Source organism: Palaemon carinicauda, chromosome 4 (genome assembly GCF_036898095.1).
Source record: "Palaemon carinicauda isolate YSFRI2023 chromosome 4, ASM3689809v2, whole genome shotgun sequence".
In the NCBI taxonomy this organism is placed as follows: Eukaryota; Metazoa; Arthropoda; class Malacostraca; order Decapoda; family Palaemonidae; genus Palaemon; species Palaemon carinicauda.
In genome coordinates, this window is record NC_090728.1 from 83,687,391 (window position 1) to 83,711,077 (window position 23,687).

Below are 23,687 nucleotides of genomic sequence, written 5' to 3' on the forward strand. Positions count from 1 at the left end.
TCCTAACACCTCTTTTATTTGCGCCGAACCTATTGCAAGTTCACTCATACGGATGCCACGCTCATGCTTTTCAATAATTCCTTGCTTTACTTCTAAAGAAAGCATTCCCTTATTTCTTTTCTCACCACTACCACTACCACATGCGAAAATAAGCCTTTTAGGACCCATGATTTACATAAAATACCGTAAAAGGATGAACATAAAAAATCACGATTAAAACACAGTTAATAGCAGAACGCACAGGGAACAACCACACGAAGCCGAGAGAACAGAGGAATGTCCCAAGCCACGCTAATTGAGGGTCCCTCCGAGGTCGAAGTGCTGCCTTCTATCGGCGGAAATAAAAAACACATCAGGCGCTATGAGCACCGTCTACGCGTACGAATATTGTTTACTTCGGGTGTCGAAAAAAAAATTCGGGTGTAGAGTAGGAACGTGTTCGAATTGTACTTCACGTGTCGAAAAATTCGGATACAACCGGTACGACGAAAATTGCTTACTTGTGTGTCGAAATAAAATTCGGGTGTAGAGTCGAAAAATTGCTCGAATTTTACTTCGGATGTTGGAAAATTCGGATGTAGATACGTTCGGATGTAGAAGTTCCACTGTATATATATATATATATATATATATATATATATATATATATATATATATATATATATATATATATATATGTATATATACATATATGTATATATATACATACAGTATATGGATAAATATCAACACAACATCGTGTTCAAATAGAAATAAATTTCTACCTCATACTTGGGATCGAACGCTGGCCCCTTCTAATGAAAGGCCAGGTCGAAACCAACCATGCCACGAGAGGCCATATAAGAAATCGGAACCTAACGCTACCCAGCTGTTAAGGATTTACCTGGCAAGACATCAGTCTCTTACCAGCGAGTTTTACCTGACTTCCCGGCCCACCACGTGACACAGTTGGTAGTAATTCATTCAAATTACCCCTAATAAATCAATATGGATAAATATCAACACAACATCGTGTTCAAATAGAAATAAATTTCTACCTCATACTTGGGATCAAACGCTGGCCCCTCCTAATGAAAGGCCAGGTCGAAACCAACCATGCCACGAGAGGCCATAGAAGAAATCGGAACTTAACGCTACCGAGCTGTTAAGGATTTACCTGGCGAGACATCAGTCTCTTACCAGTGAGTTTTTCTCCTCTGTCCTCATACACCTGACAACAGGTATCTCAGTCAGATTAAAACAGCATCAGGTGGCCGTCTCCAGGGGTTCTCTTAATAATGCCTTAGCCTCCCACTGGTTAGGGTCAAGTCACAGAATGGGATGGTCAGAGGCAAAAAAAATAATCCATGTAAATGACTATTTCCAAGGGAATATTGTTGAATCCTTTTTAATCTCTTGTACCAAAGGTAGAAATTTGAATCTAAGCCCAGGTCTGTTTTCCATTAATCCAGTATTATTCTTTTACCTAAAATCTGACCTTTCCGGAATTATTAAGAAACTGACAGCTGTTGGATCCCCTTCTCCTGTATAAATACGATGTCTTTGTATATGTATTCTCATTGTTGAGTCTGTTGATGTCCTTAGTGGATGAAAGTACTAACTCCAATCAAGTCTTTTAACTTTTCCTTCCGTGGCTATAATACACACACACACACACACAGATATATATATATATATATATATATATATATATGTGTGTGTGTGTGTGTGTGTGTGTGTGTGTGTGTGTGTGTATGTGGAAGTCACGAAAGCTGACACGTGATGAGTATAAAATATATTATAGCCACTGAAGGAAAAAGGAAAAGACTTGATTGGAGTTAGTACTTTCATCCATTAGTGACATCAACGGAATCAGCAATGAGAATACATATCCAAAGACATCGTATTGGATCCCCTTCTGTATAAATACGATGCCTTTGTATATGTAGGCTATTCTCAGTGTTGAGTCTGTTGATGTCCCCAGTGGACGAAAGTACTAACTCCAATCATGTCTTTTCATTTTTCCTTCCGTAGTTATAATACATATTATACTCATCATGTGTCAGCTTTCGTGATTTCTACACACACACACACACACGAATACACATACACCGCATATACAGTATATATATATATATATATATATATATATATATATATATATACACATACAGTATATATACAGATATACAGTGAACCCTCGTTTATCGCGGTAGATAGGTTCCAGACCCGACCGCGATAGGTGAAAATCCGCGAAGTAGTGACAACAAAATTACCTATTTATTTAACATGTATATTCAGACTTTTAAAACCTTCCCTTGTACGTAGTACTGTTAACAAACTACCCTTTAATGTACAGAACACTTAATGCATGTACTACATTACCCTAAACTAAAACAGGCACAAATATTAATTTAATTAAAGGCAATTTTATATCATGCGTTTCCTAAACACGCCAAAAAGCACGATACAAAATGGCAACCAATGTTTTGTTTACGTTTATCTCTGATCATAATGAAGAAACAAACGCATTTACACATCTGTGGATAGGTTAGTTTTTGCATCGATTATATTGATTATTCTGTACAGTATGATGATTTTGTTATTACCTACCAATGTTTTACTTAATTTTTCTTAGGACTTCCAAATGAAATGTTTTTCTTTATGACGCCGCCTGAAACGACGGCGTCATAAAGTACGCTCAGTAAACAAACGAAGGCATTTAACGCGCATGATGAAAGTGATAGATAATGATATTACAGTAAAAGCTTTTAGAAAATATGTTATTACAAATATTATTTACCGTATCGATATAAAATCATACATACGTAGCAAAGCAGGAAAACAATTTACGAAAGAGAGAGAGAGAGAGAGAGAGAGAGAGAGAGAGAGAGAGAGAGAGAGAGAGAGAGAGAGAGAGAGAGAGAGAGAGAGTTGTTTTACATACGTAAATGTAAATTTAAAAAAAAAAAATAGCCCCATTTCATATAAAATAGGTTATTACAAATATTTTATTTCATCATATTACAGTAGTCTGTATAATACTGTAAAGTTCAGTACAGTATGTTGTTGTTATAGTCGTGGCGATGAAATTCTCACGAAACAAAAACACGACATTCCATTACAACAGCTGATTAATCTCTCTCTCTCTCTCTCTCTCTCTCTCTCTCTCTCTCTCTCTCTCTCTCTCTTCGTGTTATACAATACTTACATATAGATGAAGAAACTAGAATTAGTTTTCTTAGTGTCAATTAAATAAGAAACGAAAAAATTATGCCGAGTTTACATCCATTTCAATCGTTGCTAAAAATACGGCATCCGATTTCATCAGCAAACCACTATTTTTTGGGAAACAGCATTTTATTCTAGAAAATTGCTACTCTTTAAATAGTTAATTGCACATTAAAAAAGCGTGTACTTTTGTTTTTAAATTTCGGGTGTGTTTTAAAAATCGAGTATTGTTGACTTCTTTTTGTTTTACTTTTGGCTGTGATTAGATCAGCTGATGTCTAGCTGCCGCTCTTGGGAGTGTACGAATACACTAACAAAGTATCGTTTATACCATTTCTTAACTTATTCAAACCGTCTACATACAGTATACAGTTGATATTACATAAGCACCAATGTGTTATAACCTATAAAATTTTTTTTGTTTGTTACATTTAAAACAACACACACTCTCTCTCTCTCTCTCTCTCTCTCTCTCTCTCTCTCTCTCTCTCTCTCTCTCTCTCTCTCTCTCTGTGGGCTACTTTTCACTACCTCCCATTCCTTAGCTCTCTCTATCTCTAACAAATGATATCTTCGTTGCTCCTCAAAGTTTCATTTATATTGAAAATCAATCATGATTCAATTTTCCTTACTTTCTCCAATCTCGCACCATCGGTCACATCGCGGTATTTTCAAAATTTCCGGAAAATCCGCGATTTTTGTATATACATGTGTTATGAAAAAAATCCGCGAAGTGGTGAATCCGCGATGGTCGAACCGCGAAGTAGGGAGGGTTCACTGTATATATATATATATATATATATATATATATATATATATATATATATATATATATATATATATATATATATATATATATATGACAATTCTAATGTACTTATACCTGTCAAATTCAGGTTTTTTGTACTTTGAATTGAAATCAACCTATTTTCACCATCGTAGCTAATTATTATTATTATTATTATTATTACTATCCAAGCTACAACCCTAGTTGGAAAAGCAAGATGCTATAAGCCCAGGGGCTCCAACAGGGAAAAATAGCCCAGTGAGGAAAGGAAATAAGGAAATAAATAAATGAAGAGAACAAATTAACAATAAATCATTCTAAAACAAGTAACAACGTCAAAACAGACATGTCATATATAAACTATTAACAACATCAAAAACAAATATGTCATAAATAAACTATAAAAAGACTCATGTCCGCCTGGTCAACAAAAAAGCATTTGCTCCAACTTTGAACTTTTGAAGTTCTACTGATTCAACCACCCGATTAGGAAGATCATTCCACAACTTGGTAACAGCTGGAATAAAACTTCTAGAATACTGCGTAGTATTGAGTCTCGTGATGAAGAAGGCCTGGCTATTAGAATTAACTGCCTGCCTAGTATTACGAACAGGATAGAATTGTCCAGGGAGATCTGAATGTAAAGGATGGTCAGAATTATGAAAAATCTTATGCAACATGCATAATGAACTAATTGAACGACGGTGCCAGAGATTAATATCTAGATCAGGAATAAGAAATTTAATCGACCGTAAGTTTCTGTCCAACAAATTAAGATGAGAATCAGCAGCTGAAGACCAGACAGGAGAACAATACTCAAAACAAGGTAGAATGAAAGAATTAAAACACTTCTTCAGAATAGATTGATCACCGAAAATCTTGAAAGACTTTCTCAATAAGCCAATTTTTTGTGCAATTGAAGAAGACACAGACCTTATATGTTTCTCAAAAGTAAATTTACTGTCGAGAATCACACCTAAAATTTTGAAAGAGTCATACATATTTAAAGAAACATTATCAATACTGAGATCTGGATGTTGAGGAGCCACCGTCCTTGACCTACTTACAATCATACTTTGAGTTTTGTTAGGATTCAACTTCATACCCCATAATTTGCACCATGCACTAATTCTAGCTAAGTCTCTATTAAGGGATTCACCAACCCTAGATCTACATTCAGGGGATGGAATTGATGCAAAGAGAGTAGCATCATCTGCATATGCAACAAGCTTGTTTTCAAGGCCAAACCACATGTCATGTGTATATAGTATGAAAAGTAATGGGCCAAGAACACTACCCTGTGGAACACCGGATATCACATTCCTATAATCACTATGGTGCCCATCAACAACAACTCTTTGAGATCTATTACTTAAAAAATCAATAATAATGCTAAGAAACGACCCACCCACTCCCAACTGTTTCAGTTTGAAAACAAGGGCCTCATGATTAACACGGTCAAAGGCAGCACTAAAATCAAGGCCAATCATACGAACTTCCCGACCACAATCAAGGGATTTCTGTACAGCATTGGAGATTGTAAGAAGGGCATCACATGCTCCAAGGCCTTTACGAAAACCAAATTGCAAACTAGGGAGTAGATGATTACCTTCAGCAAACCTGTTAAGACGTTTTGCCAGAAGACGTTCAAAAACTTTAGATAATATGGGAGTTATGGAAATTGGGCGGTAATCAGTGGGACTTGAGCTACCACAAACACATTTACATAGAGGAGTAACATTACCAATTCTCCAACTAGTGCTAAAAGCTCCTCTTCTTGCTAACTTGCGCAAAATAACAGATAACTTTGGAGCTAAGAAATCTGCTGTCTTTATAAAAAACAAAGGAAAAATACCATTTGGGTCTACACCTCCATAGGCATCAAGGTCCATCAACAGAGCTTTAATCTCACGAGATCGAAAAGCTAAACTAGTTAGTTTAGCCTCAGGAAAACAGGAATGAGGAAGTTCAAGTTTTTCATTACTCTGTTTACTGTCGAAAACATCAGCCAAAAGGGTTGCCTTTTCCTTTGGACAGTGAGTGACTGAGCCATCTGGTTTGAGTAAAGGAGGAACTGTTGCATCTACACCAAAGAGTGCAGATTTAAGGGTAGACCACCATTTATGTTCCTGAGTTGTACCAGAAAGTGTTTCTTTTATAGTTAAATTGTACTCCTTTTCAGTTGAGGCATAAACTCTCTGAGCAAAAGCTCGAAGCTGAGTATAGTTGCTCCAGGTCAAATCTGATCTGTTACCCTTCCAAAGATGATAGGCCTCCTGTTTCTCCAAATAAGCACGTCTACAATCATCATTGAACCACGGTTTGTCCTTCACTCGGTACCTTAGCACACGAGAAAGGATACGCCTATCAATTATGTTGACTAGATTCTCATTCAAAGGGACAACAGGATCTGCACTATCATATAATTGTGACCAATTCAAGCACAAAAGATCATGCAAAATCCCATTCCAGTCTGCTTGGGATTTCATATAAATTTTACAAGAATATGATATATCAGGGACAGGCTGCTCAGTCTTCACTAATAATGAAATCAAGGCATGATCAGATGTCCCGACTGGAGAACCAACCTTACTAGTTATAACGCCAGGGGAGTCAGTGTATACGAGGTCCAAGCAATTACCAGACCTGTGAGTAGCTTCATTTATGATTTGCTCACAGCCTGATTCAGAGGCAAAGTCTAAAGCCTAATTTGTATGTTTGTGACTTGGCAGTCAATTTATAATAAATTTTGCATATTTAGGCGTGTTTTTCATATTCAAATGAACCATATATTTTAGATACATTGTCTTGATTCTCTTAATGACCTCGGGATCAGAGCCCCTGGTGAAGTCACACAAAGACAACAGCTTCTGAGCGGCCGGAAATCGAACCCTGGTCCAGGAAATTTGTAACAACAGTGACATAGCACTTAGCCATGAAGAAAGATGAAAGACAATGACAATTCTTCTGTACTTATACCTGTCAAATTCAGGTTTTTTGTACTTAGAATTGAAATCAACCCATCTTCACCATCATAGCTGATTGCTATGTTTGTGACTTGGCATTCGATTAATGATAAATTTTGCACATTTATGCATGTTTTTCATATTGAAATGAGCCATATATTTTAGATACATTAATGTCTGGATTCTTTTAACGACCTCAGGATCAGAGCCCCTGGTGAAATCACACAAAGACATTAGCTTCTGATCCCATGGTCGTTAAGAGAATCCAGACAATAATGTATTTAAAATATATCGCTCTTTTGAATATGAATAATACGTCTGTGCAAAATTTAGCAATAATCAAATGGCAAGGCACAAACATACCAATTAGCTACGATGGTGAAGATATGTTGATTTCAATTCTAAATACAAAAAAAAATCTCAGTGTTGTACAGTGTATGAGGACAGAGGAGAATCCGTAAAGAAATGACCAGGCTATTTGGTATATGAATAGGAAAAGGGAAAGTGATCCGTAACCTGAGAGAAGTATCTAATTTAATACTGTGTGGCCAGTCAAAGGAACCCATAACTCTTGGGGCAGTATCTCAATGGGTGGCTGGTACCCTTGCCAGCCTACTACTACACACACACACACACACACACACACACATATATATATATATATATATATATATATATATATATATATATATAAGCATATATATATACACACATATATATGCACATATATACACATACATACATATTATTATTATTATTATTATTATTATTATTATTATTATTATTATTATTATTATTACTGGGTAAGCTACAACCCTAGATGGAAAAGCAAGATGTTATAAGCCCATGGGCTCTAACAGGGAAAAATAGCCTAGTGAGGAAAGGAAATAAAGAAATAAAAATTAAAATAGAATATTTCAAAAACATTGTCAGCGTTAAAACAGATGTTTGATATATAAACTATAAAAAGACTTGTGTAAGCTTGTTCAACATAAAAACATTTTTCTGCGAGTTTGAACTTTTGAAGTTCTACTGATTCAACTTCCTGATTATGATCATTCCACAACATGGTTACAGCTGGAATAAAACTTCTAGATTACTTTGTAGAATTGAGCCTTATGAAGGAGAAGGCATGACTATTAGAATTAACTGCATACATACATACATACATACATACATTTTCTCTTTATAATATAGGGGAAATGGCCGCTAGAACCAATTGAACAACCAGGAAAGCAAGACAGACCACCTACAAGAGAATGCTCACAATGTGGGCCTCCGCAAATAACAAAGAAGTTGAAAAAGTTAAAATCCAAATACAGTCGGACCTCATTAATCGCGGATTCTTGCTTCGTGGTTTCAGTTTTTCGCGTCCAAGAACAATGTAACACCTAATAAACAAAAATTCTTATAAAAATCGCGATATAATTGAAGCTGGGCGATGATTTCAAATAGCCCTCACTCCTTTAATTTGGGAGCGCTGTGTGCCACTACATATCTCTTCACCCTGCTGGTCCTAGTTATCTCTGTATAGTATATATCCATTTACTGCAGTAAAATATTACAGCTATGTTTGAAATAAACCAAATTTTGATCAAAATGGTGTTTCACTTGACTCTATCCAATAATAATGCATGTAATATTCACATTTTAGTAGCGTATTTATAGTTAGAAACAGCGAATTATAATCCCATGCATTGTTTACATTCAAATCAGCTGATCAACCTTGCGTAGTCCGTCATCAGCCTGTATTTTTGGATCAAATAACGGATTTTGAGCGTAGCGAAAAATCTATTTTTGGGTAAGGTAGCCATGTCGTCCTGATGGAAGTTCCTTCAAAGGTAGCTTCCTAGGTATATTTGACTACAGTGATATATCCCAGAGAATTTACCAAAGGTATCCAGAATTCTAACTCCTGGAGCAAATATCCCTTAAAATTTTACTAAGGGATATCGCGTAATATCAGAGGACGTGTTCTTGACACGTCTCATGGCTATCTACACCCCCAACAGAGCTTTCACTACGAGGGGAAAGAGAGGCAAGAATAGGGTGAGTCGTTCCAGAGACATCGCTCTCGACGAGTCACTACTGTACCGCAAATAGTGCGCCTGTCTGCCACCCGAGGCCTCACCGTCATTCTTTGTAGCTTTGTAGGTGATGCAGATACAGTACTATAGGGAGGGATTCATTATCCTTTTGTCCCAAAAGAGGGTGGGTCCATCAGGACGACATGGCTACCTCACCCAAAAATAGATTTTTCGCTACGCTCAAAATCCGTTTTTTGGGCTCAGGCCATGTCGTCGTGATGGAAGTGTACCAGAGCATTAATGTATCTGTGGATTTCCAATAGTGCCGTTCATCTCGAGCTAAATCTTTCCTCTTCGGTCTTTAGACCTAGAGACACTTGATGTTACCGTTATACATCAATCAGCTGATCATAAAATATGTCAGTGCTTCCTGCCCCCTACAGGGAAGAGTCTGGGTAGACTCGAGGAAAAAACCCGAGGATTGTGAGTTAAGGGAACAATCTAGCAAACAGTTTGTATATTAGTGTCAACATATACGTAAAGCATAGTCTGTACTAGGATGGAAATGGCTTGGGCAGATTACTGTAGCTCCCGGGTCTGTGAAGAGACGGACAGGTTTATATATGTGTAGGAACACTTTAAACAGTAAAATGAACAGTCTAGTACAACAAGGTCTTACCTGTTTGCTTGGAACACCATGAATCTTAGTTCTAGTATTGACTTAATTATCAAAAGAGTCAAGGATGCTCTGACTTATGCATTTAAAGAATTGTTTAAATGACTATTTGAGTAAATATTTGGGGCGAAGGAGAAGCAAATATTCATTCTATTGTTTATTACAAAAATAGAAATCATGGTTGTAAACAATTACAATGTATGTTGAATAATTCTACATACGAGCATAAACAGTAATAACAAAATAAAAAAGGGGTTTTGCCTGAAAGGGAAAACATTAGCCACTCAAGGGAAACATGCAGTTTCGTTCTATAATCTGTTGTTACTAAAACACTGTGCATATAAGAATGCCTGGCACTTGTCAGTTTATTATGCTTAATGTCACCTATATAGGGAGAACAGTCTATAGTGTTATCACATAAACACAAAACTCAACACGATATGTCTTACGAGTCCATCGTGCACACCCTTCACTATAAGTCCCTAATAGTGCGCTGTTCTTCGCAGGAATTAAGCAGCGGGTTTTATCACACTGCCGCCGCCACCACATGAAACTTAATTTCTTGTAATTGCTTCGCGTAGTGCTTGAAGAAGACCCTCGAGGACTTCCATCCAGTATAAGCACGAAGACTTTCAAACGACATTGTTTGGAAGAAATTCAGAGACGAGGCAACTTTCCTCGGATCGTGACCTGCGGGTGTACTGTGTGGATCCGCTCTGCGAATGAAGTAGGTGATTTTCGCCCTAATCTGTTTCAAGGATAACGTTGAACAAGAAGTCTCTCCCCTGAAAAGCTGACCTCCCTTAAAGTCTGAAGTTTTACGAAGATAGACCTTTAGGCATTCCACTGGGCAGACGGATGCTTCTTCCTTCAGAGGGCAGATTCTCCAGGGAACCCACTGTTTAGTGGGTAGCTCGTTCTTGGCGAGAAACGCCGGGTCCGGAAATAGGTTCAGTTCTCCATTGTCTGTGAACTGAATGTGGCCATCATCCCTCGAGAGGGCCACTATTTCTCTAACTCTGGCTCCCGAGGCTAGTCCAAACAAGAATATCACCTTCTGAGTCAAGTCTTTCAGCGAGCAATCCTCATTATTCAGGGTTGATGCTAAATAAAGAACTTTGTCCAAAGACCATGAAATGGGCTTAGGAGGAGCTGCGGGCCGAAGTTTTGCGCAGGCTTTAGGGATCTTGTTAAAGATTTCGTTGGAAAAGTCTACCTGGAAGGCATAAAGTATTGGTCTGGCCAGGGCGGATTTACATGTAGTAATCGTATTGGCTGCTAAACCTTGTTCATGAAGATGGATGAAGAAGGACAAACAGAAGTCCGTAGAAATCCCCTTAGGTTTCTTCGCCTTGACAAAGGCCACCCATTTTTTCCAGGAAGACTCATATTGTCTTCTTGTTGACTATGACTTGTACTCTTCTAGGAAGTTGATACTGTCCCTAGAAATCCCAAACCGTTTCTTGACCGCTAAGGCGAGAAAATCATGAGATGAAGGTTCTGGGTTTTCACTGATGAAGCTGAGACAGTCAATTTCTGCACTTGCTGGGTCAGAACTGGGTCTGGCAACGGGATCAGTTTCAGGCGTAGTTCCGTTACCAGGGGGAACCAAACGCTGTTGGGCCACTTGTAGGCCACTATTGCTGCCGTCCCCCGAAAGGATCTCAGCTTGTTGAGGACTTTCGGCAGAAGGTTGGTTGGAGGGAATAGGTAGATCTTGGACCATCTGTTCCAATCTATGGACATTGCATCCATCGCTTCCGCTAGAGGATCCTCGTACGGGGCTCCATACCGGGGTAGCTTCTTGTTGTCGCTCGTTGCGAAGAGGTCTATCTGCAGTCCCGGGACTTTGCGTAAGATGAAGGAGAACGATCTTGCGTCTAGGGACCATTCGGACTCTATCGGGTTGACCCTGGATAGAGCGTCTGCCGTCACATTGCGGAACCCTTGAAGGTGGACTGCTGACAAATGCCATCTCTTCTTCTCCGCTAGGCGGAGGATGGCTAGTATCACTTGATTTATGTGAGGCGATCTCGAGCCCTGTCGGTTTAGGCATCTCATTATGACTTCGCTGTCTAGAACCAGACGGATGTGGATTGAGCAGCGGAGTTTCAGTTTCTTTAGGGAAAGAAAAAATGCCATGGCTTCCAGGAAGTTTATGTGGAAGGTTTTGAAGAGGGGAGACCAGGTTCCTTGTACTTTCCGATGGTGAGAGTGACCTCCCCACCCTTCTTTTGAGGCATCCGTGTGAACGGTGACTGACGGTGGAGGTGGTTGTAAGGGAACCTTGTTCTTTAGGTTCTTGGCCTCCGACCATGGCTTGAGTAGGGATCGCAGACGATTTGGTGTCGGTCTTTTTATATCTCTTCGAGCGTTTAATGCGTATTTTCTCCAGACTCCTGATACATCTTTTAATTGTGCTCTCAATACTGGATCTGTCACTGAGGCGAACTGGAGAGACCCCAACACTCTCTCCTGTTGCCTTCGTGATATCCTTGCGGACCGAAGAAGGCTTCTGACAGATCCCGCTATCTCTTTCCGTTTCTGTGATGGAATGGAAAGGCATTGCGACTGCAAGTTCCAGTGGACGCCCAGCCACTGAAACTTCTGAGCTGGAGACAGTCGGGATTTTTCCCGATTGATCTTGAATCCTAAGTGTTCCAGGAACTGGATCACTTCCATGGAGGCTTGCCTGCATTCTTCTTCGGATGCTGCCCACACCATCCAGTCGTCCAGGTAGGCTATCACCTGGATCCCTTTTAGGCGTAGTTGATGAATGACTGCATTCGCAAGCTTGGTGAATACCCTTGGAGCTATGTTTAGTCCAAAGGGCATGGTTCTGAAGACGTACTGTCTTCTTTGTAGTTTGAATCCCAGGTAGGGGGAAACTTGACGGCTGATCAGAACGTGCCAGTACGCATCCGTCATGTCTATGGAGACTGTGTATGCCCGTTTGGGCAACAGGGTCCTGATGTGTTGAAGCGTCAGCATTTTGAACTTGTAGTTCACTATGAACTTGTTGAGTGCTGACAAGTCCAGAATTACTCTGAGCTTTTCCGAGTCCTTCTTCGGAACACAAAATAGCCTTCCTTGGAATCTGACGGACTTCGCCTTCCGTATAACTCTTTTGTTCAAGAGTTCCTGAACATATTCTTCCAATATGGGGGTGAGTGTTGGAAGAATTGAGGGAAGGTTGGTAGAGTTGAGCTCCAACTCCACCCTAGTCCGTTCTTGATTAGGCTGTGGGCCCAGGGATCGAAGGTCCAATGATCCCGGAAGTAGAAGAGTCTCCCTCTTACCTGTAGCATCTCTCTTTGAGTGCTGGGAGGAGGATTTACCTCCTTGGCCACGTCCACCCCTGTTGCCCCTACCTCTGGAGGGGCGTCTGGAGGAGCCTCAAAAGGATCCTCAAGACTTCGGCCGAAAGTTCGTAGACTGCCTTTCAAACACTGGGGTGAACACCGGTGACTGGGTCGCCAGGGTTTGGGGCACCAGTTGAAAGGTGATGGGTGGTTGTGCCACCGTCTGGGGCACTGTAGCCACGGGAAGCTGCTGTTGCTGCTTAGGCCGAGAGGGCACTCTAGGTCGTTTTGATTTATTTTTCGGCTGGGGACCCTCGTCAGCTGAAGATTTCCTCTTGGTGGACAAGCCCCACTTGGAAAGGAGGTTCCTGTTTTCAGTGGCGGCTTTGTCTACGACCTCTTTGACCACTTCACTTGGGAAGAGGTCTTTTCCCCAGATGTTGGAAGCTATCAGCTTCCTGGGTTCGTGCCTCACCGCAGCCGAGGCGAACACGAACTCTCTACAAGCCCTTCTGGCTTTAATAAAGTTGTACAGGTCTTTAGTCACTGTCGCCAGATGGGCTTCGGCGAAGACCATGTACATGTCTGGTTTATCTGGGATGCTTGCCATTGTCTCCAGGCCAGTCTGTAGAGGCAAGGAAGCAGCTAAGCGTTCTTTTGTCTCCTGCTCTCTACGCAGGAGAAAGTCCGACAGCTTGAGGAGGTCTTCGCCAAACTGTCGTCCGGCAATATCTGCCTCCAGCTTCCCGACTGTGAAGGTGTTGTGAACATCCTTCCAGTCCGCATCATCTGATGGAAAGGCTAGGGAGAAGGGTCTACACTCTTCGAGTGTAGGGAACGGTTTCCCTGCCTCGATTGCCTTTAAGGCTGCCTTGAGCCCTTTATCCCTAAAGGGGAAGGCACGTTGAGGATCAGCAATGAAGGAAGGGTGCTTCTTGCTGAGAGCCGGCACCTTAGAGCTAGTGAAGGCCCTCTCCTTTAAGGTGGTGGTCAATAAGGCTTGAGCCTTAGAGAGTTCAAGGACAGTCTTTTCGTTGGGCTCTGTCTCCTCTTTGGACGCTGGTTCCGTCCTGAGACGGACATAGCAGTCCGGGTAGGCCCCTTTGCTGAGCCAGAATTCAATATCCTCTACTGGGACAGTACCCAGTTTATCTGAGAGGAAGATCTTCCCGCCCGACATGGGCATGTGCTCTGCGTATCTCCAAGGGTTAACGTCAGAGAAGGCAGGAAGATCCTTAACGTTCATCTTCTTCGGAGCTAAACGTGCCGCAACCAATTGATGGATTTCGGTCCGAAAAGAGGCCTCCTTCTTGGTCGATTTCTGTTGCATGTCTTGCACCATGGACAGCAACGAGTGCAAAGTACTCGTAATCGAATCCAGTTGGGGCGCAGCGGACGAAGTAGAAGGCACTGGCTCATTTCCTATGGCCGATGACACCGAAATCGTATCGGCTTTCTCCGGTAGTGGTTCGGGTGGAACATCATCCGCCTGATCCAGTTCCTCCACTAGGAGATTGTTCTCCGTCTCCTCTGAGACAACTGACATGTTGTCCTCAAGTTATATGTTCTCCAAGGCATCCAAAACGTCAGATTCTACCGGAATCTGAACAAAGGGAATCTCAGGTTGAGCCTGGGGAATGACCGCATCCGAAGATGCCCTAGGGAAGAGACATGCCCTCATCCTCTCATTAGGAAGGTATGGGCCGGAGGTATTCTTCTGAAAACCTCTAACCCATTTATGCAGCTTCTCCCTTGCTGCGTCCCTTGACTCAGTCGACTTTAGGTCATCAAAAGCCTCGGTTACCAGGTTAGTACAAACAGTACATTCCTGCGGGTCCCAATATTTGAGAGCCCCCTTGGTGACAGCGCAGCAAGCATGGGCCCTGCACATGTCGTGGCCGCAGAAGTTCTTACTGCGGACCCGGCAAAAACTATTCCCGCACTTGGGATGCTCCTCCTGTAAAGAAAGGAAAAGTCGTTTAGTATTCGATGAAATTCTCAAATTTCAACATACATAATATATTATATTAGCTTGGATAGGGTAAGCTATAGTAGGAAAGACGCCTACATGTGTTTCCTGTCCAGCCAATTGCTATGACCTCCTCCAATATTGAAAACAGAATTCTTAAGAATCTTTAGGGGAAGATGATATCCTATGATATTAGTGTATCTTAACACAATCTTCCAGTTTCAATAATGGGGATTAAGGACAATAATGGAACATATCCATTAAAGGAAGAGAGAACCACTCTCTTATATGTGATGGTCTCACAATAGGCTGCCCATGAAGTACCTTGTAGGTTGGAAAAAACTTGGGCTACAGCACTGACTGTTTGGCAACAAGTTGTCAGACTTGTCAGGCTTGCCGGCACCTGCCGGGCCTGCCTGCCCATGTGCCGGCTATACTGGGCTATTGAAGGCAAGTATTGTCTTCATAACATTGCGTGATAGGACGCCGGCAACGGCTCTGCCGGCTGCCGGCGGTTCTGCCAGCGGCGGGGGCGGTACTGCCGGCCGGCAGTAGTATCTGCCGGCTGCCGTCGCGGCGGTTCTGCTGGCCGGCAATGGCTCTGCCGGCTGTCGGCGGTGTCATGGATCTGCCGGCCGGCAGCCGAGGATCCTTCCATCAAGGGGAACCAAGGCAGTCGGCGGCAGAGGACCAGTATTGGTACTCAGCGACCGGCAGTCGGTACCCGAATGTCCAATATCTTTGGCCCAGTATGAATAGTACAAGAGAAAGAAAGGATGGAGGATGGCAAGGGTTCAGCCTTGCCGGCCTGCATCCAGAATGAGGGTTCAAGTGGAAGGGGGAATTAAATTCGGGCTTCCACCCAACCATATCCCAGTCATGAGGGATAATGGAAGGGAGGACCAATGAACACTCTATGAGGTAGTAGGTTGGCCAAGGCACCAGCCGCCCGTTGAAATACTACCACCAGAGAGTTATGGGGTCCTTTGACTGGCCAGACAGTACTACGTTGGATCCTTCTCTTTGGTTACGGTTCTTTCTCTTTGCCTACACATACGCCGAATAGTCTGGCCTATTCTTAACAGATTCTCCTCTGTCCTCACACACCTGACAACACTGAGGTTACTAAACAATTCTTCTTCGCTCAAGGGGTTAACTACTGCACTGTATTTGTTCTGTGGCTACTTTCCTCTTAGTAAGGGTAGAAGAGACTCTTTAGCTATGGTAAGCAGCTCTTCTAGGAGAAGGACACTCCAAAATCAAACCATTGTTCTCTAGTCTTGGGTAGTGCCATAGCCTCTGTACCATGGTCTTCCACTGTCTTGGGTTAGAGTTCTCTTGCTTGAAGGTACAATCAGGCACACTATTCTATTTAATTTCTCTCCCTCTTGTTTTGTTAAAGTTTTCATAGTTTATTTAGGAAATATTTATTTTAATGTTACTCTTCTTAAAATATTTTATTTTTCCTTCTTTCCTTTCCTTACTGGGCTATTTTCCCTGTTGGGGCCCCTGGGCTTATAGCATTTTGCTTTTCCAGCTAGGGTTGTAGCTTAGCAAATAATAATAATAATAATAATAATAAAGAATATGAGGACACCCGCCGGCAGCCGGCCTAGCCGGCGGCCGATAGGGAGCCTCAGGCCAGTCCTACAAGAACCCTAGGGTCAATGTAGAACGACGGCCAGGAGGGTGTTGGATCATTCAACACGAAAGGGATAGCGGGGAGGGGTAGGTATCCTATAGTTAAGGTAATGTCCGAAGGCAGTACCCAACTTAGAGGATTCTGTTCTCGTAAAGTAACCTCAGATAGGGGAAATCATTTCCCCAGGTTGGGTTAGTCAAGGGAGAGGGTGTCTGTAGGACCCCAACTCCCAGGAGAGCAGAATCTCGTACCAGAGACCGTAGGCAATGAAGAAATCCTTTCTTCGGTCTAGGGACTACTGGCACAGGACTGTCTGCTAGGCCAGGGAAGGGAGAATTGTCATACAAAACTCCCAAGTATGGCCTAGGGAGGTCTAGCCTCCTGAAAAAGCAGCTTAACCTGACCTGGGAAGTCATTTCACCAAGACAGGGAGATGCCTAACACAGACTAATACTCTGATGTCCCGTCCTAAACTCAAAACCGACTCAGTGGTTAGGAGAAAGAAAACGGAACGTCTTAGTAAAACTTTGTCAGAACTCTGTTCACAGCAAAGAAAACTGAGAATAGCCTAGGCTAATCAGAGGGAAGGGGATTGCTCTTAAATCTCCTAGGGGATTGGTATCTACTTAAAATGTATAGGAGGGGTCAGTCTCCCCTTAAAAGGCAATACAAGAGCAATGGGGACATGTATGAAAGTATACTAAAGCCCCTAGGCTAGTAGCCTAGGAGCATTGAGAATCGATCACCGAAACTCTCTGTATACTATCTTGGAAGAGGAAAGCATAATTAAGTAATATCAAACAAGTGTAAAGAATTTTGCCCGTGCTTCAATACAACTTTACCAGGAAGGTTATATCATGCATGAAGTGTGAGGGTACCTAGGCTAGGAAGCCTAGCACTCGTGAGGCTCGTTCAGAATAGCCAGATTCACGACAACAAAGACAATATAAGAATCCCTAGCTAAAAATCTAAATAGCTAAAGTTATTAAAGCGTATAAATGCCGGGAAAAGGTCGTTCTGGCTAAGGAAAAGGTCGTTCTGGCTAACTAAATGAACAGAAGAACGACCGCGTCACTGACGCCATCCGGCTGGCAGCAGCTCTTGTTACGTTAATTACGATCTCAATCGAAAAGCAAAACTGGCAAGAGCTTACATTTACACAAGATAAAGATATTACTTAACTTTCCAGAAGCTGATGAGGCTGGGGAAGACATCATAGCGTCCAAAATATCCAAAATAGCACTAGAGGACAGGGAAAATCACCGGTCAAGCGAAGCTACGATAGAAAGAATGACGGTGGTGCCTCGGGTGGCAGACAGGCGCACTATTTGCGGTACAGTAGTGACTCGTCGAGAGCGATGTCTCTGGAACGACTCACCCTATTCTTGCCTCTCTTTCCCCTCGTAGTAAAAGCTCTGTTGGGGGTGTAGATAGCCATGAGACGTGTCAAGAATACGTCCTCTGATATTACGCGATATCCCTTAGTAAAATTTTAAGGGATATTCGCTCCAGGAGTTAAAATTCTGGATACCTTTGGTAAATTCTCTAGGATATATCACTGTAGTCAAATATACCTAGGAAGCTACCTTTGAAGGAACTTCCATCACGACGACAGGGCCTGAGCCCAAAAAACTCCCTTATTATTAAGGCATGGTTCCAAAGGATATTTCATATTTATTAAAAGAAACACTTATTATTTGATCTATCATTTTCCAATTAGTATACTAATTACAATAGTTTTATTTTAAATGCTTTTCTTATATTTTGTTTACTCGCACTGTGAGTTGAATCTCATAACATTAACTGGAGTTTCATTCATTTTGACGATGCACGATATTTTCTAGTTTTTAGAGCTGTGGTGCTTGATTATAAAGCCTCAATAGAGACTGCAAAAAAATGATAATTTCATTTATTACAGAGAAAGAGAGAGAGAGAGAGAGAGAGAGAGAGAGAGAGAGAGAGAGAGAGAGAGAGAGAGAGAGAGAGAGAGAAAATTCCATTTTTACGCCTGCTTCTGTAACCTAACTATTGCGAAGGAGGGTTGACTCTGGTTCATCATTAACTTGGCTGATAAGCGAGTATTGATGCGTCATATATCATTATCATCTCCATAAGAAACAACTACTTTCTCTTATAATTCCCCCTGAACTAAAAAGTTACCATCCTAGGCCATTATAAGTAAGGAACAGTGCTTCTCTATCAATACTAACTTGGAACATAAATTTTGAGAGAAACCGTGAGATATCGTACTCAACACAATGGTTATTCAAAGTCCAGTGCTTTCCTTGTGCAGAAATGCTGACCAGTGTAGTAGGCAGTAAATTAAAATGCAATACTGTATACACTTATCAAAATCTGGAAAGGTAGGTACACATCTTGACAAAGCACTTTGATAAAACTAAAGAATGCGAAATTTGTTGGGTGGTAATTATCATTAACTGCTAGAATGCCTAATTACTTGGAGCAAGTATCTTTTTAAAAGAAAGAAAATGGGAAAATTTTGTGGTAAACGTCCATAAACTGGGCATCTTGAGAAGTAAATCTGAACATCAGTGGACGGGGTTCATAAAAATGATTGAAAATTATTCTGTTTTTCTTTGCTGGGATATATACTGTATACTATGCTTTCCTAATTAATTTTTTTCAATACATGTACTTTCCTCTTTATGATTCAGAGACCACTCCTCCCAGCATTACTTAATTAACTATTGCTTCCTCCTGAATAGATGAAATAAATAGAAGAAATAAAAAGATTATAAAAATAACTTGCCTGACTGATGTTATTTAAAAAAAAAAATATGTTTTATTATTTATTTATTACAGGAAATGGAATTAATTTCTTTTTTCCTAAAGAATTAACATTGATTTGTACCCATAGGGATGAGCTTGTTTTCGCCGAAAATAATTGATGTCAGTCATGATGGGGAGGAAGAAGATGAAAAGCTATTGTCATCAGAAGCATTAGCAACTCCAGAGAATCTTTCGCACCATTATATTCTAGTTCCAGCCAAATTAAAACTTGTTACATTAGCAGCTTTTGTTTTATCTAAATGTATGGTGAGTATTTCTTTCTAATTTACAGAATTAGTTATCATGATAAGGTTTTTTTAACCTTTTGCTTTTGTTATCTCAAGTAATTTCCAAGTATCAACAGTCCCTTACTTATGACTTGGTGGAATTCCCAAGAACTGCTATCAAGTTAGAAGGAATATAACCTGGGATTTGCATTGCTTTGTCTTAAAGTATTGAATTCGTATTTTTATTTATTAAGTAAAGAATTTTGAGATATTTGAATAAAACTAATATATGAAGACACATGACTAAAAGTAAATAGATATTTAGAGAGGCTATCATTGGCAGTTACATGTTCTTTGGATGATTTCCCCTCAGGTTATTATTTGTTCTTCCACAAATACAAATGTTTCATCTTTTACATAGATAACTACAGCATGAGCTGGAATAGCTGTTGAATCCTCATCAAGGTACTAAGTTAACGAAAGGTGGTATGAGGCGTGATAGTCCCAGACATGTACAACTTTATATTTGAGCTGTATAGCAAACATATGTACTTCTGCTACCCTTACATTTGCAGTTGCTGTTCCTCTCTGGTTTGTTTTTGTGTTTGAGCACTTATTGTCATAAAACAAAAGAGATTGTGACATGTGGAAGAGCCTAGGAAAAGGCAAGACATAGCTAGTATATGTCATAAGCAGCTGTAGATCCCTATGTACTTTGTATCTTTGTAGAAGGCAGGACTGTACGCAGTATTGAAAGTAAAGCCACTTTTGATTTTAGCCACTTAGCAAATAGATGTACTGCTGCTGCTTTTACATTTACTGTATGCTGGTTGTTTGGTCTTTATCTCCCCCCTTGGGTTTGTATGCTGGTTGTTGGTGTCTGGTTTGAGCACTTCTTGTCAAGAGAAAAAGAACTTTCTACATGCGAAGGTGCCTAGGAAAAGGCATTACATGGTTGATTTAAGTCATGGGTGACAGTTGGTCCCCATGAATTTTGTACCTTTTGTAGGGGGCATCAGTCTTTGCAATATTTGCCCTGTGGTGAGTGTAGGCTTGGATTTTCTAAGCAGTTGAAAAAGCTTGGGAAGGAGAAGAAGAAACCTAAGGAGATCTGGCACCTTCTGAAGGAACATCCTGAAATTGATGCTAAAGAAGCTTTTTTTTCTCTCCTTCCTCACACCTTGCCAACCTGGACCCTCCGTTACTTCTACGGTTACTCCTCATGCTCATTTTATGTGGAAAACTTAAACTCTGAGACTCGCTTGGCACCAAGAAATTATAGCTATCTTTAGGCATTTCAGGTTCAACCAGCATCAGTGCTGTAAGGGCTCTCTTAGCTGCAGCCAAGTCTACACCATTGTATGTGACCCTAGTGAGTGACTGTGCCCTCAATATTATGTATGAGACTAATTCTTCCCTAGTGATATTGATCCCCAATGTAGTAATTCCTGTTTGAAAAGCTCCCTTAGCATCTTCCCCTGTTGGAGTTGAGTCATAAATTGATTACTGAGACCTTTACATCAGCATGCAGTCTGCAAGAAATGTTGATAAGTGTAAGGTGAGTTAGCTCATTGACCTTCTTTCTTCTATACCAATTCTTCTTCCTTTTTCATTTATGACTTCTTTGCTTAAGAAAAAAATTTATATATATATATATATATATATATATATATATATATATATATATATATATGCACACACACACACACACACACACATATATATATATATATATATATATATATATATATATATATATATATATATACAGTAGGGTCCCGAATTATGCGAGAATTTGGTCGATTAATGACCTCGTGTAAATGGAAAATCGCGAATTTCGAAACACACAACTAACAGAAATAATTCCATTGCGGCCATGGCAACCAGCAATTTGCCTATTCAAATGTGTTTACTACCCATTTCCAATACTTTCTTTGTACTATACTGTATTTCTGTATAACATCAAATTGTTCTTGTAAATAAATAAAACATTTAATATACTTTAAAGTTCTAATAACTTGAAAAATGGTTAAAATTACAACCAGGATAGGTGTAAACACCATATATTTCCCGTTATAACACAACCCAAAATACAGACAAATTTTAATGTTTGTCATATCTATTGTATAATACAACTGGTGAATAGCAAAACCATCACTCTATAGACTAGCTTGTTGTATGATTGAAAATCCAGAATTATCAAAATAAAGGCGATTTTATATCATGCGTTTCCTAAACACGCTAAAAAGCACAATAGAAAACGACAACCAATGTTTTGTTTACGTTTATCGCTGATCACAACGAAGAAACAGACACATTTATACATCTGTGTTTTTGAATTGACGGCAATTTTACCAAGTATAGATTATATGTTGAATTATTTATTACCAATGTTCTAATTATTTTTTATTAGAACTTTCAAATAAATGAAATGAATGCCATTTATGAAATGTTTTTCTATATGATGCCGCCTGAAACGGAAACCTTCCATTTGTTTACGCTCCATCTTCGATCATAATAAACAAACGAATGCATTAAACACACATGATCTAAGTCATAACTAATGATATTACAAACATTTAGTAAACATTATGTTATTACAAATATTTTACCTACCGTATCCATATAAATTCCTAAATTCGTAGCAAAGCTGGAAATTTTTTTTTTCCTTATGCGTTTAATCCACAATAGCAAACTGCCGCTAATGACAGAGTGATAACTTACGATAATTCTAAACTGTTACGAAAGATAATTGTCCTTTCCATATCCAAAATACTTTTCCTAACTTCAGTTATAAGTCAACTTGTACCCACCTCAATTATGGATCCATATGCAAAAAAGGTAAAAGAAGAAAGTACTAGGCCTATTTTTAAAGTCACCGAACAATTAGGTTACCGCTATAACGTGAGAGAGAGAGAGAGAGAGAGAGAGAGAGAGAGAGATGGTTTTAAAGTACTAAACAATAAATATGATAGGTTATAACACATTGGTGTTTATGTAATATTAACTGTATAGATGGTTTGAATAAGTTAAGAAATGGTGTAAACAATTCTTTGTTATTGTATTCGCGCGGAAGCTAGACATCAGCTGATGTGATCACAGCCAAAAGTAAAACAAAAATAAGTTAACAATACTCGATTTTTAAAACACACCCGAAATTTAACAACATAAGTACATGTTTTATTATAGCGCAATTGACATTTAAAGAGTAAAAATTTTCTTGAATAGAATGGTGTTTCCTAAAAAATAGTGGTTTGCGGACGAAATCGGATACCGTATTTTAAGCTATGATTGAAATGGATGTATACACGGTATAATTTTTTCGTTTTGTATTTAATTGACACTTCAAGAAAACCGATTTTGGTTTCTTCATCTATTTGTAAGTATTGTATAACGAGAGAGAGAGAGAGAGAGAGAGAGAGAGAGAGAGAGAGAGAGAGAGAGAGAGAGAGAGAGAGAGAGAGAGAGAGAGAGAGAGAATCAGCTGTTGTAAATGAATGTCGTGTTTTTGTTTCGTGTACCCCCTGAAGCGAGGAATTGATCGCCACAACAAACAATATTCATGTTAATTTCATTCTTAAACTCAAGTTGCCATATGTGAACTATGGTTTTATTTCTTACGGGGAGAGAGAGAGAGAGAGAGAGAGAGAGAGAGAGAGAGAGAGAGAGAGAGAGATTTCTGCCAATCTCTCTCTCTCTCTCTCTCTCTCTCTCTCTCTCTCTCTAGATTTTATTTTACCGTCTACTCTACAAAACCAATGTTTGCAAATCAAATGTATACTGTTAAAAATATGACAAAATATTGACGACTCGTTACTGAAGTTTAGGCTATTCACTGCCGATAAACGAACCCAGTCTACTCGTGAAAACCTTGAACACCCAGAGGGAAAAATAAGGCTTTTAAATATACTGTACTAAACAAAAATAATGCTTTAATATACCATCATTAACACTACCATTACGATTATCGTAAGGTTGGAGAAAGATAAAGATTGCCGAGAACGTAACCACATTTCTGTTTACATTTTGTCAGCTGGACTTGCACAGTTAACAGTTGATTTCATTGTTGATGTGGAATTTTATCCTTAAAT

At 39.9% G+C, this 23,687-nt stretch overlaps 1 protein-coding gene across 1 annotated transcript in view; it reads left to right on the top strand.

The window, feature by feature from the left end:
- The window catches only part of LOC137639547 (ATP-dependent DNA helicase DDX31-like), a 254,114-nt gene that overhangs the window by 46,498 nt on the left and 183,929 nt on the right, over positions 1-23,687 (top strand). The window contains exon 3 of the mRNA XM_068371813.1: positions 19,458-19,636. Within this exon, the coding sequence (XP_068227914.1) occupies positions 19,458-19,636 (179 nt within the window). The remainder of the gene's footprint in view (positions 1-19,457; positions 19,637-23,687) is intronic.